This window comes from Diadema setosum, chromosome 4, assembly GCF_964275005.1.
Source record: "Diadema setosum chromosome 4, eeDiaSeto1, whole genome shotgun sequence".
Lineage (NCBI taxonomy): Eukaryota > Metazoa > Echinodermata > Echinoidea > Diadematoida > Diadematidae > Diadema > Diadema setosum.
The window spans coordinates 318,251-334,803 of record NC_092688.1 but is presented as its reverse complement, the minus strand read 5'-3'; the positions used below and the strand labels follow the sequence as shown (position 1 = coordinate 334,803).

The 16,553-nt window shown below is 40.7% G+C and overlaps 1 protein-coding gene across 1 annotated transcript in view; it reads left to right on the top strand.

The window, feature by feature from the left end:
- The first annotated feature begins 558 nt into the window (after positions 1-558).
- LOC140226732 (stalled ribosome sensor GCN1-like) overlaps positions 559-16,553 on the top strand; it is a 58,823-nt gene continuing 42,828 nt past the window's right edge. Inside the window, 11 exon segments of the mRNA XM_072307160.1 lie at positions 559-579; positions 680-782; positions 2,904-3,099; positions 3,494-3,602; positions 8,643-8,741; positions 9,316-9,519; positions 10,688-10,796; positions 13,205-13,279; positions 14,391-14,519; positions 15,760-15,912; positions 16,379-16,552. Coding sequence (XP_072163261.1) covers positions 559-579; positions 680-782; positions 2,904-3,099; positions 3,494-3,602; positions 8,643-8,741; positions 9,316-9,519; positions 10,688-10,796; positions 13,205-13,279; positions 14,391-14,519; positions 15,760-15,912; positions 16,379-16,552 — 1,372 coding nt within the window.

Here is a 16,553-nt window from a genome sequence, read left to right as displayed (position 1 = left end):
GACAACTTGACCATTTTTGCAATTCTTAATTTTGCGCCTTGGAAGAGAAAAACAAATGTGTTCACTCACGCGTAAAGTTTCTCTTTTTATGGACCTATGAGGTTGATAACCAATTAAATTACCTTAAATATGGTATATAAAACATTATTATTAGCCAGATAATCTATATGAGAAAGATGAACTTGAAAAGGGTTTACTTTCTTCTTCTTCTTCTTCTTTCATTTTTTTTTTTTTTTGCTGAGTGTAGGCTATTATACATCACATATGCAAGTTATATATTCCTTTCAAACTCAAATCAAAGACAAAAAGAGTTGAATATTGCCTAAGACCGAGGATGCAGGAATAGGACTACTCTTTGCACCTCAAAAACAATAACGATAGGCCGATTCTAAGGCTAAATTCCGTTATTACAACATCAACCTGTAACAGAAACACACAACGCCGTTTTTTTTTTTTCTTTCTTTCTTTCTTTCTGTCTGTTCAACGCCGCGCCGCGGCTCCACACGAAATAAGGATGGACCGGCAACGCCATAGGCATCCTACTACTGAGTCTCGAACATGGCGACTGACAGCAGTGGTGTAAGTACACGTGGAAATATTTAAATGCTGAATGAGGAGGTGTCTGTGATCATTGATGAAGTAAAGTAAAATTTGCATTTTCTCCAAACTTTCTTCACAGATTGGCCCTGTTCTGAAGACCTTTGTTACTAAATTTGCCTCGTCAAATACAAAAGAAAGATGTCAGCTGCTATCGGAAGTTCGATCGTGCGTAATTAGTGAAGGTAAGCCTATTCGTAGTCCCATGTATTATTATTCGTGTGTGAGAACTTTGTGAGGCCACGCTCCGCAAAAAAAGGAAGATGAATGGAACCAGACAATCCAGGGGTTTAGAGGGGCATGCCACGCGCAGTTTTATGATCTTAGAAGTTAACATGACTCTATTCTCTTGGACACGTCTAACTACACCCACCACGCCACGGCCAGTGCCACTATAATAAATGTTTCCCAGTTTGGTTGAAAGGCAGTGTATACAACCACACGCGTGTGTCTTTACCATCCAGCCACACGAGTGTGGTTGTAGCCATGGCCCTAGTTGCTGGATACAGCCACACTCGTGTGTATAATGTACTGTACTATGTACATATCCACAAACGCGTCGTAGCGGGAATGTGTGTGGTGTGGCCGGCCACATCAACACGCGATCATGCAACACTGCAAAGCAATGAACATGAACCTGCCTCCTAGAGTCCTAGATTATCACACCATCTACAGTGTAGACAAATTTACTTTTTTTTCATTTTTAACTTTATTCTCATTTTCTTGATTTGATGAGGTAAATTTAAAGTTACAATTGATTTTGATACATCGTGTCGTTATTGAGACTTCACCTTCGTGTCGTTCGTTCGGGTACTCGCAAATAGCGCATCCACGATCCAGCGTACACATGCAGCCGGCGCGCGAGTCCGGCTCCCTCCTGGGGCGGGGCAGGCGGCACAACTGCGCTGGTTAGGCTGCAGCTGCACTGAGCGATCGCTAGCACACCACCAGCAGTTTAGCAATGTCAATCCAAAGTCCCCCAATTTAGCGGCAGTTGTAACTTCGCTATTAATTCTAAACCCATCATATCAAGCAAACAAGATGAGAATGGAGCGAAAAATATATTTGTAAAATAACAATATTAAAAGGTATGAAAATGAGGTTACTTTCATCACTTTGTGAGCAAGCTGATTGTGTGGCGTTTACGTGTTTGACATGCACGCACGGCGATCATCTTCTCCGCACCGTGTGTGTACATTGTATCCCTATGTACATTAGCCCGACCAGATGCTGTTAATACGCTACGCGAATCGCGCTACGTATGTACAGCGGCGACTGGGCTGTGTATAGTTATATGTACATGTACATTACACATGAGTGTGGCTGTATCCAGCGACTCGGGCCATGGCTACAACCACACTCGTGTGGCTGGATGGTAAAGACACACGCGTGTGGTTGTATACACTGCCTTGGTTGAAAAGACCCAATTCACCCACTTCACCTTCGTGTCGTTCGTTCGGGTACTCGCAAATAGCGCATCCACGATCCAGCGTACACATGCAGCCGGCGCGCGAGTCCGGCTCCCTCCTGGGGCGGGGCAGGCGGCACAACTGCGCTGGTTAGGCTGCAGCTGCACTGAGCGATCGCTAGCACACCACCAGCAGTTTAGCAATGTCAATCCAAAGTCCCCCAATTTAGCGGCAGTTGTAACTTCGCTATTAATTCTAAACCCATCATATCAAGCAAACAAGATGAGAATGGAGCGAAAAATATATTTGTAAAATAACAATATTAAAAGGTATGAAAATGAGGTTACTTTCATCACTTTGTGAGCAAGCTGATTGTGTGGCGTTTACGTGTTTGACATGCACGCACGGCGATCATCTTCTCCGCACCGTGTGTGTACATTGTATCCCTATGTACATTAGCCCGACCAGATGCTGTTAATACGCTACGCGAATCGCGCTACGTATGTACAGCGGCGACTGGGCTGTGTATAGTTATATGTACATGTACATTACACATGAGTGTGGCTGTATCCAGCGACTCGGGCCATGGCTACAACCACACTCGTGTGGCTGGATGGTAAAGACACACGCGTGTGGTTGTATACACTGCCTTGGTTGAAAAGACCCAATTGCAAGTCATTGCATCGTTCCTACAATATTGACAAACTTTCCAATGATCCTGACCAAGAGAGAGAGAAAAAAAAAAGGTTGTTAGAATTAAAATGTTCAGAACATGTCAGAAACATCAAAAAAGAAATGTGGGATGATGTCAAATATGAAAAAAAAAAAAAAAAAATCATGCATGCAATGCCATTGCCAGAGACCTGGTACGCACTGGTACTTGTGTTTTCTTTCCAGCTTTCCCTGAGTCAGCAGTGAAGCCCATCTGCAGAGTTCTGTCTCAGACAGTCCACATCTGTAAGGATGGTAAATCACGGAAGGATGTCCTGGCTGTCATCTCTTCACTGTGTGGTAGACACAGGGATGCCACTGTCAAGACTCTCAATGAGATCATCTCCTCAAAGGCAGAAGGCATCAAAAATGTTCAACCTTGGTATGTTTGTAGAGTACACAACTCAACTGCTGTTTATATTACTCTGAAATGTGATGAAAGCTAATAGTAATGAGCATTTCAACACATTGTCACCTTTATATAAGATACATAGTAGAGTCACCGTGTAACCATTAATTTAAATCTGACACAGTTTATATATAATTGTACATATTCATAGATCTTGTAATCAACTGTCATCTTTCCCTTTGCCCTGTGTTACTGAGAAGGAAGAGGCCAAGCAAAGCAGAGCATCTATTTGCAACAGCATAAGTACAAGTGTGTAATCGAGGTCACCCAAATCTTGCATAGAATTTGTGTGACTTCTTGCAAAATGACACAGATGTGCTGTGTGCTTTGGAACAATAAAGTCTTACTTTATCATTACCAATTGCAGGAAGGGCACTGGATCTATTCCATATGTCTTGTTATGTTGGACATGTGCTGTAGTCCGCCATGCCTTTGGTGATGTCAGTCAGCGCTCTGGGACTGAGTGGGCTGTGCTGGTTAGTATGTCACAAGCAAGATGATATGTCACCTTGGAACAGGTTGAATATTCTACACGGTTGCTTTTGAAGGCTAAAGACTACATTTGATGACATACCTTGAAGGAAACCCTAGCACTGTATAATATTTTACGACTAATAAGCAACTGGATATTCAGCCTTCTGTATGATAAGCCTGTGGATCTTTGTCATATTTTCATTTTTGTGCCTGCTTATGTTGAAGAACAAAATTTGTGCTTTTGAGTGTTGGATGCCGAGGTGCATTTTATGTCCTGACAGAGCCGTGTTACATCATTGCATTAATGACCTGAACACACAATGAAAATTTTTAAAGATAATATAAAGTTTTGGTATTACCTCAAAAGATTCCCTGAATTTCCTTGTCTTAGTTTGTGTTTCAGGTTAAAGTACCTTTCATATAACTAACACTGTGAGACTTACTCGCCCCAAAGTGCTCTCATGTCTTAGTAATCATTCAATAATGGTTTCGTACCAGAGCCGCCGCCGTATGACGGCGGCGAGGTAGTACACGTATTGTGCGAGATAACTGCGACCAGCAGCGTGCAGCCCCATACGCATACTGTGTAGCGAACTGCGACCAGCAGCCCCATACGCATAGCTAAATGGGGCTTCGCATTGTAGCTTACAGGATCATGACAGATTTAGTATCGCGGGTAAATATCAACTGAAAATCCAAAAATTTCTTCAATTTGAAGACTTACCAGTTAAGTTGAAGTATTGAAAACAGGCTTTGGGCAACGTTTGGTTTTGCCAATAGTCCCTTTCTGTTCGAATTGATGACTGAATGTGACTCGGTCGAGAGGACCTTGGGAGAGCTACACTGAATTGACGGCCAGCGCATGCGCACACAAACATCTTATCCGTTCATGGATTTGAAATTTGTTCGCATGTGATGTGTGCGTATGCGCTGGTCGTAGTAATCAGTGTACGTAGCTCTCCCAAGGTCCTCTCGACAGAGTCACATTCAGTCATCAATTCGAACAGAAAGGGACTATTGGCAGAACCAAACGTTGCCCAAAGCCTCTTTTCAAGACTTCAACTTAATTGGTAAGTCTTCAAATTGAAGAATTTTGTGGATTTTAAGTTGATATTTACCCGCGATACTAAATCTGTCATGATCCTGAATGCTACAATGCGAAGCCCCATTACGCTATGCGTATGGGGCTGCTAGTCGCTATGCGTATGGGGCTGCTGGTCGCAGTTAATTGCATGATTACTAAGAAATGAGAGCACTTTGGGGCGAGTAAGTCTCACAGTGTTAGTTATATGATAGATACTTTAACCTGAAACACGGAAATTCAGGGAAACTTTTGAGGTACCAAAACTTTTTATTATCTTTAAACTAGAAGCTAGTCCACACACTGTTCTGAATTTTGTAACAGTGATTTCTTTTTATGCCTCCACCACGAAGTGGTGCCAGAGGCATTATGTTTTCGGGTTGTCCATCCGTCTGTCCTTCCGTCCGTCCGTCCTTCCGTCCGTCCGTCCGTCATGAATTTTGTGGACAGTGTAACTAAACAACCTTTTGAGGAATCCTAATGAAACTTAACATGTATGTGTATTACGGGGTGAAGTTGTGCCTATCAACTTTTGGGTGCTCAAAGGTCAAAAGGTCAAGGTCAAATACATAAAATTTCAATATTTCCACCATATCTATGCAATGCCTGAAGATATTTTCTTGAAACTTAGTGTATACATGTATTACCCAATTAAGACTCTCTGGGAAAAATTTGGGATCATAAGGTCAAAAGTCAAAGGTCAAAAAGTCAAGTAAAAATATTAAAACTTCACGTTTTTCTCCATACCTTGGAAATTGTTCAAGGTATCTTCATGGAACATATACATGTACTGACTGGCAGTGATTACTGTACGAGCAGAAATTTTCGCGGTGGTTTTATTTTCGCGAATTTCGCGAATCGCCTTTGAACCGCGAAAATAACAACACGCGAAAATAACAATGTGCCAATAGGTAAGTACAGTTAGACCTCGCAACCGCGAAATTAACAACACGTGAAAATGTCCTCCTAGTAGCAATTCGCGAAAATATCTGTACGCGAAAATTTCAGCTCGTACAGTATCTAGACAATTTAGGGTTCATGGGGTCAAAGGTCAGGGGTCAAAGGTCAAGGGCAACACTTCAAAATTTTACTATATATCCCTCATGTTTATGCAATGCCAGCAGGATTATTTTTTAACACTTGGTGTATGCATGTATAACCTAATAGAGATTCTCTGGAAAGTTTTTTTTTCTTTTTTTTTTGCCTCAAAGGTCAAAAGGTTAACAATGAAAGTGCTGAACTATTTCCTCCATATCTCGGAAGTGGCTCAAGTTATCTTGAAACTTACTACATGTTTATGCATGTTCTGTGTGACAGTGATTATCTTATGAATTTTAGGGTCAAAGGCCAGATGAAAATGGTAACAATTTACTATCCAATACAGAAATTGCACTTTTTCTCCATACCTTGAAAATTACTCAATGCATAAATGTATGAATGGGTCAAAGTCAAGTTAAAGTCCTTAAATCCCCCAATACATGCTCTCCTATTCATCCAATTAAACCTAGGTCAAGGAAGGTGAACATTCAACACATATGTGACAAACTTGTCATTTTAATGTTTTGCCAATTTTGTGAAAATGTAATCACACATTGTCCACATGTACTATCTAGACCTATTAGGAGAATCATGCATTATGGCGGAGGCATACCAGTCACCATAGCGACATTTCTGGTTTTGTTAGCTCACCTGAGCCAAAGGCTGTGGTGAGCTATTGCGATCGCCCTTCGTCCGGCGTCCGGCATGCGTCGTCTGTCGTGCGTCGTGCGTAAACTTTTTACATTGTCATCTTCTTCTTGAAAACCCCAGGACTGATTTTCACCAAACTTGGCAGGTAGCATCCCTAGGGGGTTAGGAACTCAATTTGTTAAAATGGGCACCATGCCCCACCCAAGGGCCCCCCAGGGGGCCCGAACCCCTCAAAATAAAGGAATCTTTAAAAATCTTCTTCTCTAGAACCAGAAGTGATAGAGCTCAGTTAATACTATGAGTTAGTACTTTGATGACTGTAGTTTCAAGTTTGTTCATGGCAGAATCAGATTCAGGGGAGGGGATGGGGAGAGGTCCAAATGGGGCCTAATTTGTACATTTTCATCTTCTTCTTGAGAACCCCATGACCAATTTTCACCAAACTTGGCATGTAGCATCCCCTAAGGGGTTAGGATCTCAATTTGTTCAAATGGGCATCATGCCCAACCCAGGGGCCCCTAGGGGGGCCCAAACCCCCCAAAATTAAGGAATCTTTAAAAATTCTTCTTCTCTAGAACCAAAAGTGATAGAGCTAAGTTAAAGGTCCAGTTTACTTTTGGGAGCAGTGATTTAAAAATGTGCAAGATATCACATTTGATGCATATGTGTAGGTCTGTTGTATCACAAAACATCCTACCATATACAATTTTTGCTATGAAGCGTAAAATATACGGAGATATCAGTGTTTTTTTCAATAAACCGTAACTGTAGACGGTTTAGTCTGGCAACATTTGTATTATAACTTTTGTTCACATTTTGTGTATTTAACAACACTAAACATCGATTATACGGATTCAAATTTTTACAGTGGTTGTTTCTAGCCCTAACTCACATTTTAGAACTATTTTGAAGCACTAATGCTGGGTTTTTGTTTTATCTGCAAATGTTAAATTATGCCTTTAATACTATGACTTAGTACATTGATGACTGTAGTTTCAAGTTTGTTCATGGCAGAATCAGGGGTGCCCCCCTTGGGACCCAGGGGAGGGGGGTGGGGAGGGGTCCTAATGGGGCCTAAATTGTACATTTTCATCTTCTTCTTGAGAACCCCATGACGGATTTTCACCAAACTTGGCAGGTAGTATCCCTAGGGGCATAGGATCTCCATCTCTTCAAATGGGCACCGTATCCCACCTGGAGGGCCCCAAGGGGCCCAAACCTCCCAAAATGAATGAATCTTTAAAAATCTTGTCTAGAATCAGAAGGATAGAGCTAAGATGATACTATTAGTGAGTACATTAATGACTGTAGTTTCAAGTTTGTTCATAGCAGATCCAGGGGTGCCCCTCTTGGAGGCGGGGGGGGGGGGGGGGGGGGGTGGGGTTGGGAATGTCCAAATGGGGAGCCTGAATTGTACATTTTCATCTTCTTCCCGAAAATCTCGTAATGGATTTTCATCAAACATGGCAGGTAGCATCCCTAGGGGGTTAGGATCTCAATTTGTCAAAATGGGCAAATTAAGGAGTCTTAAAAATTTGGGCCCTTATTGTACATTTTCATCTTCTACTTGAGAATGCCTGGTCAAATTTTGGTAGAGCTGTGAATAATGTAGATTAGTGACTGTGTGAAAGGTGAACTTGCGATACTCAGGTGAGCGCTAGACCCGCGGGTCTCTTGCTTAATTTCTTTTTCCAGAATTTTCTTGGTCCCAAAGTTTAAGTACTTCTGAAATAAGTAATAATGCTCACATTAATCTTAACAGGATACACTGACTGATAATGCTGTAAGAGAATCCAGCCTGTCAGTGGCTTAGATGTGAAGCAATTGATTGCCTCTATTCAGGGCTCCAAACTAACTTTTTTTTTTTTTTTTTTTCTGATGGCGCATTTAGCCACTAAGTTCTTTAAATTTGAAATTTCGGTGCCCGACATCAGTTTCTAGTTGCCTTGGATGACTGGGCCACTGGTAATGTGGAGCCCTGTTATAGTTCTGAAATTGCATTTACAACTGGGCAGAAGAAAAGACATAAGGATAGTGCTTAAGTATATGTAATCCAGAAGGACGTGGATGTTTAAATGGCATGGAGTTAGATTGATTCTTAACTCACTTCAGATGTGTAGTAATTTTCTGAAGATGGGAACCATAACTCTAAGATGTGATGTATGTGCTGTATATTGGATACCCAAAACAAAATTAAATGACCTGATGACACCACAAGGATTGAAAATGCAATGTCAACAGAAACTCATTTACTGTGTGTTGTATGCCTTAGGTGGAGACCCAAGCTACACTTCTTTCAGCTGCTTTGGCATGTTCCAGGAAATCTCTGCACCATGCTGCCTTCACCAAACTCAAGGCTCTTTGGAAGCAGGTAAACTTGTTTCACTGTCTAGAGAGTGAGTTGGGAGGGTAAAGGAATGGAGGCTTCATTGATTGCTTTGTGGATGAGCGGGATATTTGACAGCAAATTTTACTTTAAAACCTAGCTGACATAATGTTCTGTTGCCCTTCAGGACATTTGATGATAAATGATATATCTTGACTGAAGTGATGTGGTGCATAAATATCTCTGTAATATTGACGCAGCTGGACATTACTGAGATTTGATTGGTCAGTTGTCATTGTTGAAATCCATTTGCCCACCCTGTGGGGCTTTACACTTATTTCCTTGATGGTTCTTCGTTCTGTCCTATGAGTTGGGTTAATGTGGGTAATAATAGATGTTCTTTTGTCTTCTTTGATTATTTTCTTCCATGTCCTGTGTTTTATAATTGCACTTCAAATATCATACATGTGATATATCACAAATGTGATATCAGAGGGAGTTTGTCAGTGTTGATATCTGTATGCTGTAAGCTAAATTTTGCACAAAGTTGAAAGTGTCATATTATAATGATATGTGTGTTGTCTTTACTAATTTTGTGTTTGGTTCACACATCTGTCAGGTTGATGGTGTTTGGGAGAGCTGTGTGAAGACTGTCACTGAGATAGATCCCTCCAGTCGCTCCCTCTGTCTCCTAGCCATGCTCATGAAGTATGCCACTGAGAACAAGATGACAGCATCCATTGCAAACCACAAAGCAGCATTGATGAATGTATACATCAAGACTGTGTTCAATGGAAAGATCAAGCCAGCTGCCCATAGTGTGGTGAGTGTCTGAGTAGCCTGCTTTTTGGGGAGAAATCATAGATGTTGTCAAGATCATGAACAAGACATGATAGAAGTTGTCACAGTGTCATGCAAGTGTTATTTTGTGCTACCTATTCTGTGTCCTCAGTATCAAAACCAATTGCAGAGCTGAACATATTTTGTGTAATAGGAGTGTTAAGATGACAGAGTTTAGAAATGTAACTTTCTTCATATTGTCATTGTCAGAGAAAAAGATGTCTCCTTGAATTTTTTTATGCCTCCGCCAACGAAGTGGCCGGAGGCATTATGTTTTAGGGTCGTCCATCCGTCCCGTTTTGTTTTTGTCGATATCTCAAGAACCACGTAGTGGTTTTACATCAAACTTGGTATGAGGGTATATCCTGGGGGGATAATACTTTGTTTGGATTTTAGGGTCATCTGGTCAAAGGTCAAGGGTCAAAGGTCAAGTGAAAATGTTAAAATTTAACTTTTTTCTCCATATCTCACAAATATTTCAAGACATATCTTCATGGAACTTAATATATATGCATGTACTGACAGACAGTGATCATTTAGGGTATTTATAGGTCATGGGTCAAAGGTCGGGGTCAAAGGTCGAGGTCAACTCGTCAAATTGTCATTATTTCCCTCTCATCAATGCAATGCCTGTGGAATTTTTCCTTGAAACTTAGTGTATGCATGTTTTACCCAATACAGATTCTCTTGGAAGTTTCTTGTCAAAAGGTCAAAGGCCAAAAGGTCAAAGGTCAAGAGAAAGTGCTAAATTTCACTTCTTCTTTAAACTTATAAAAGGGTCAAAAGTTGGGTACAAATCCCTAAATATCTGCACTCTTATTAGACAGTATAGCCATTCATCCAAATAAACCTAGTTCAAGGAAAGTGAACATTCAATGCATTTGTGACAAACCTGTCATTTTTAATATTTTGCCAGTTATGTGAAACTGTCATCACACATTGTCAAGACATTGTGTTATAGGCCTATTCGGAGAACCATGCATTATGGCGGAGCCATACAGTCGCCATAGCGACATTTTTAGTTTTTGTCATGATTTCAGAAAGATTGTCCCTCTCTCCTCAGTCTCGGTTTTCATCTATACCATGCATGATAATTCTAGAGTTCTTTCTGAGTATATCCTAAATTATTGCTGCAATACTTTCCTTGCCAGGATGTGAGTCGCTGGCTGCTGCAGCACCTGTCCCACAAAGATTTTGAAGAGAGCATCTTACCTGCCATACAGAAAGCAATGCTGCGTAGCCCTGAGAATGTGGTGGAAGGTATGTAAAATCTGAAGTGCACTGCATTATAGACAACTCATAATTCTTGTCTTTTTTATCCCACATTTTGAATTTTACCCATTGTTTGACCTAAAGGAAGGATGATTAAAATAACCCAACAGAATGTACCTCCAGGCAAGGGTCTGTAGTTTGCCCACTTCACAAAAAGACATTTGTGCTATCTGTTTGTGCAAATATGTAAATGCTGTCAAGTATTTCTTCACAGAAGTCATAGTCATGCTGTGGATATTTCTTTGTCATGTGTTTTTAAAGCAAGAACAGATCAGCATCTGCCCACTTATTATTTCTGTGCTGCAGCTACAATGTAGTATGCCTAATACAATGTACACTCTTGCATGACAATATAACATTACAGTCAATAGAGGGCACTTTGTTTAGATGTGTTTTGATGTATTTGTCAAGTTAGAGGGTCAACAGTTGAATAATTTTTCAAAGCTACTCACTAATGACCTAGTGACATGAACGTTTAATGAAATTTGGTTACCTGAAAATACATAAACTATCAAGTGGACAAATGACCTTTACTGAGATTTAGATGAATTTGTCAAAAAGCAAATGTCAATGGTCAGAATGTACATGTAAATAACTTTATTTTAGAATGGCAAGTATAATTTTTAGAACATGGAATCATTGACCTTTACAGCTTTGGAAATATGATCAGTACACATTGACTGGTAGTAATAATAGTCTGTAGTTTGAAGATTGAAAAGTGTGGCCTTTCTTAATGCCGCATCACCTGATACAGTTTTGTTGATTTGCTTTACCATTAAACAATGAAGATTTTCATCTAGAAGCAGGTATTATGAGTAGGACTGTAAGACTTGTTAGTTCAGTACTTACTGACTGCCCGTTATGCTGATCGGCATGTAGGGCAACAGTGAAGGTTCTCCACCCTCTGCTTGTCTTGGGCCATCCTTGTCACCGTTCCCCAATTTTGGGTTAAGGTCTTTAACTCATTCTCAACCGTTCTCCGCCAGGTGTTCCCGGGCCGTCCTGTCCTATGTCTACCATTAGTTCACTAATATGAAATTATTCTTCTTACCTGGAAGATTTATTGATGGTAGTGTGAGCACTTCAGTTTCTAATCAATTTTGCAGCAGACACTTCACAACCTGCTGTGTTCTTTGCATTGTACTATCCTTCTGCATTATAGGTCTTGCTGCTAAACTTGTAAATATTACAGGGTAATAGGCTGAAAATTAGGAACTCCTGCTTACAAACCATTTCTATGTTAAGATAAGTGGTTAAAGTGAAGGCATGTCACAGTTCAGTTAATTGTTGATTTGTCCAAAAATAGTGTGTTTGTGTTTGTTTATTCAGAGCTACATCGTATAACCTATGAGCTATTAGAACAGTCAGAGCTGCTAATTCATTCATGTTAGTATGGTTTTGTTACCATGATCACATCTGACATAAAGCTAGGATTTGAGACAAGTCTTGCATGGATATAGGAGGGATGACAACAGAAGAGATGTGTGGAAACGTGATATCTTTTCATATCTTTGAGTATTAACCCTAACTAGGCCGGGCTATTAAGGTAGATCATAGAGCCGGGGGGGGGGGGGGGAGCCTCCCAGGCCCCCCCCCCCAGATCTCGCCCGTCGACCGCGCGATCGCGACGAAAATTGGCACACACATTGCCTATGATGTAGTCTAAATTACTATGAAGTTAGATTTTAAAAAAAAAATTGTCATTTATGCTAAATTATGCTAATTTATGCATAATGATGCATGAAATCAGACAATTTGGTATAAATCACTAAATAAAGCTCGAAATGGGCACATTTTTTTTGCAAATATTCTTTTTAGTGTCCTTAGCAAATATAAGAGAAAAAAATTGAGCCATCCGAAAAAATTTCTTAAGTATTTTATTGTTTTTTTGAATTTCTTATGTATTTCATTGTTTTTTCGACTTTATGTTTTTCATTATTTTTTCGATGAAACTTGTCCGTGACATTGTTTCGAACAAGAAAATATGTTATTAGTTGATTTTGATTAATAAAACCCCAAAATAATCATGCTTTTATGAAATTTGACTGTAAGCACAGTTTCCATTGAAATTGTACAGGAATTCACGTTTTTGAGCAATTTTTGGTCTGACATGCATGTACATGTTTAAGTGAAACTTCGGAACCGCACTCCCGGGCATCGCAAATTTGGTGTCAAAAGATGCGGGAGACTCGGCAGAAAAAAGTCATGAAACGTCGCGGCGATAGCTTATCACGTTAGCGATACATCGCGCGGAACGTCGAGGGGGGGGGCGCGGGGAGGCCCCCCCCCCCCCCCCCCCCCCCCCCCCCCCCCCCCCGGCCTAGTTAGGGTTAAACAATGTACTCTCCTATCATATCTGGAGTATTAAACCATGCACTCTCACTTTCTTTTCTTAGCTGTGAGTTTGACGTTGGCTGGCCTGTCTATTGACCTCAGTCAGTATGTCACAGATCTGGGGAAAAACATAGCAAGTAAGTATGGTAGCTGTTCGTTCATTCAGTTCTCATGACTTCTTTCCTCTTGTGTCATACAAACATACAAGAATCTCGGCATCATTCACCCTTACTGTACAATGACAATGTGAGTGGACAGCATCAGAGTTTATTTTCAGGAATTATTTAGATTTGGATAGGTTGCTATTTGATCTGTCTGTGAACATGGATCAATATGACATGTATGCTCTATGCTCTATCTGACTTTAGTATGCTCATACCTCTTTCAGTGTGATTATTACATATGATCATTGTATCTTTTGTTGATGATGATTTGACAACGAGGGTAAGCGTTGAAGATTGTTTGCCAGATGTTGTAGTGTACAATTCATGACTCATAGCCTCTATTTCTGTAATAAAAACCCCCATAAGACTATTAACTAGTGTCCCTTCTTTTTCTCTAAGAGAACATTTAGCATAACAGAAGAATGCTAGTAGAGTCTGACAAGTAAATGTATGTTTTGATCCATAGATAACCTAATGTAATCATGTTTTGATGAATACTGCAAACTTTGTTGAAGACAGTGAAGAAACTGAGAAAATACAACATGATTGAGTTGAACACTCCATAGCAATGCGGCAGGCATAAGTGAATAGAAGACTTTTGTCTGTGTAATTGCTATTGAAATATGTGAAGGTCTCTCATCACATACAAAATGGTTACTTACCTGTGGTATTTTCATTGCTTTAAGACCAGACCTCTTAGACATGAATTGGTAGATCGATGTGAGCTCCAAATTTTCTGACTGTTAAGAGTGTTTTTTTTTATTTTTTAAATCAATTACTGTGTTGTCAACATTAGACATTTAGATTTTCAAAGATGAATCGCTGTTTTGTGTGCAATATGCAAACCTTCAATCTACAGTTCTGTAATTTTTCTTCACAAGCTACTAATCATGGCATTATTCTCCCACTCAATGCTCAAGCCTTGTATGTGTAAATTGCTGCACTAGTTAAAGTCACAGGATTCATTTTGCATTATTCTTTTTGAGTTACTTAATTTCATGTCTCTGAACTGTCCTTAGTCTACTCCTGTCTCCAAAATCTGTTTGTATATCAATACTTTGTATGCTATCTCTGCTCTCCCCAGTCCAACTACATGCTAAAGACGAGTTGTTACGCCAGGAGGCTGTGGCAGCCAGTGCCAACCTAGCAGCTCAGTGCAGTGACCCTAGCGCTGTGGAGTCTCTCTGTAAACACTTCTTTGCTGTCCTGGGAGGTTAGTGTCACTAGAGGGCAGCATTGCATATCCTTTAGTGCTGCTTTATTTCTGACTTCTGTTTAGAATTGCTGCTTACACCATGGTTTAGTCGTTATGTATTTGCCTCAGACAAGGTATACATATATCTTCATTTTTTTTTTTTTGGTATGACAGGAAAAATCCACTAGTCATCTTAAAATTTTTTGATGACTTGGTATTGGTAGCTCTACAAACAAATCTGTTGTGTTATGTTTTTTCTTTATTTTAGCTCACCTGAGCCAAAGGCTCAAGTGAGCTATTGCGATCGCCCTTCGTCCGGCGTCCATCGTGCGTCGTGCGTCGTCCGTCCGTCGTCCGTCGTGCGTGAAATTTTTACATTTTCATCTTCTTCTTGAAAACCCCAAGACCGATTTTCATCATACTTGGCAGGTAGCATCCCTAGGGGGTTAGGAACTCAATTTGTTAAAATGGGCACCATGCCCCACCCAGGGGGCCCCCAAGGGGCCTCAAACCCCCCAAAATTAAGGAATCTGTAAAAATCTTCTCTCTAGAACCAGAAGTGATAGAGCTAAGTTAATACTATGAGTTAGTACATTGATGACTGTAGTTAGTTTCAAGTCTGTTCATGGCAGAATCAGGGGTGCCCCCCTTGGGACCCAGGGGAGGGGGTGGGGAGGGGTCCTAATGGGGCCTAAATTATACATTTTCATATTCTTCTTGAGAACCCCATGACCAATTTTCACCAAACTTGGCAGGTAGCATCCCTAGGGGGTTAGGATCTCAATTTGTTAAAATGGGCACCATGCCCCACCCAGGGGCCCCAGGGGGAGGGGGGGGGGCAAACCCCCCAAAATGAAGGAATCTTTAAAAATCTTCTCTAGAATCAGAAGTTATAGAGCTAAGATAATACTATGAGTGAGTACATTAATGACTGTAGTTTCAAGTTTGTTCATAGCAAATCCAGGGGTGCCCCTCTTGGGGGTGGGGAGGGGGGGGGGGTGGGAAGGTCCAAATGGGGGCCTGAATTGTACATTTGTACATCCCTAGGGGGTCAGGATCTCAATTTTCATGTGACTTTGTAATGCATTGCAAATAAGAATTCTTTTAGAGCACTAGGATTATGCATTTGAGAGTATGAGAACATGTTCTGTAATATTACCCTATTCTAACATGAGTCATTTGATGCATTGCCATGTAGACAAGGTTTATATTTGCATTGATTCATCATGTAATGAATAAAATGTTGCCTTGGTGAAAGGTTCTGAAGGAAAGCTGACTGTGGTGACAGAGAGAGCTGGCGTCTTGTCTGGGATTGGTGCTCTCAGTTCTAATGGAGTCAGTGGAGTCAACTCGGTGCAGACATTGGTTTCAACCACAGTGAGCCTGTTCATACCATACCTACAGCAAGAAGGTATTTTAGAGAATCATTCAGTATATCCCCTAGGGTTAGTTGACCTTGCTACTTTGCTTGGCATTACTATAATGTATAAGAGTTACAACTGAAATTTACTGCCATCAGTATTGTTTCTGCAGATCTGTTTTTACTTTTTTCCCAAAATTTTAAGATTTACAATACATCTCAAAATTCACTGTATGAGTGACAATTTTCTATTCAATTGTGTGTGTGTGTGTGTGTGTGTGTGTGTGTGTGTGTGTGTGTGTGTGATGTCTTCATCCTTATGTAAGACCCCAGCTTTTCCCTGCTGTTGAATGGAGTCATTGTTTTGTTTGTCATAACTTTAGGGTACTAGTACGATTTTCACAAGTCAGATTGAGTGGAATATGGAGGAATAAATGTCATAGATCATGTAGTTTTTGCTTGTGTTGTTTTTGAGCCTGATATGATTTATTTTCCGCCTCTCTTTTCTCCCTGGCAGCCCATGAAGGGACCTTGATACATGGTCTCTCTATGCTGTCTAAGTGGTGTGCCAAGACATCTACTGACCTGCCCCCAAAGCTTCTAGCCTGGTTCCAAAAGGCAATGACTCAGAAGCAGTCGACTGCTGGAAGCAGGAATGGTTGTATCACCGTCATGCTGGCCACACTCAAAGG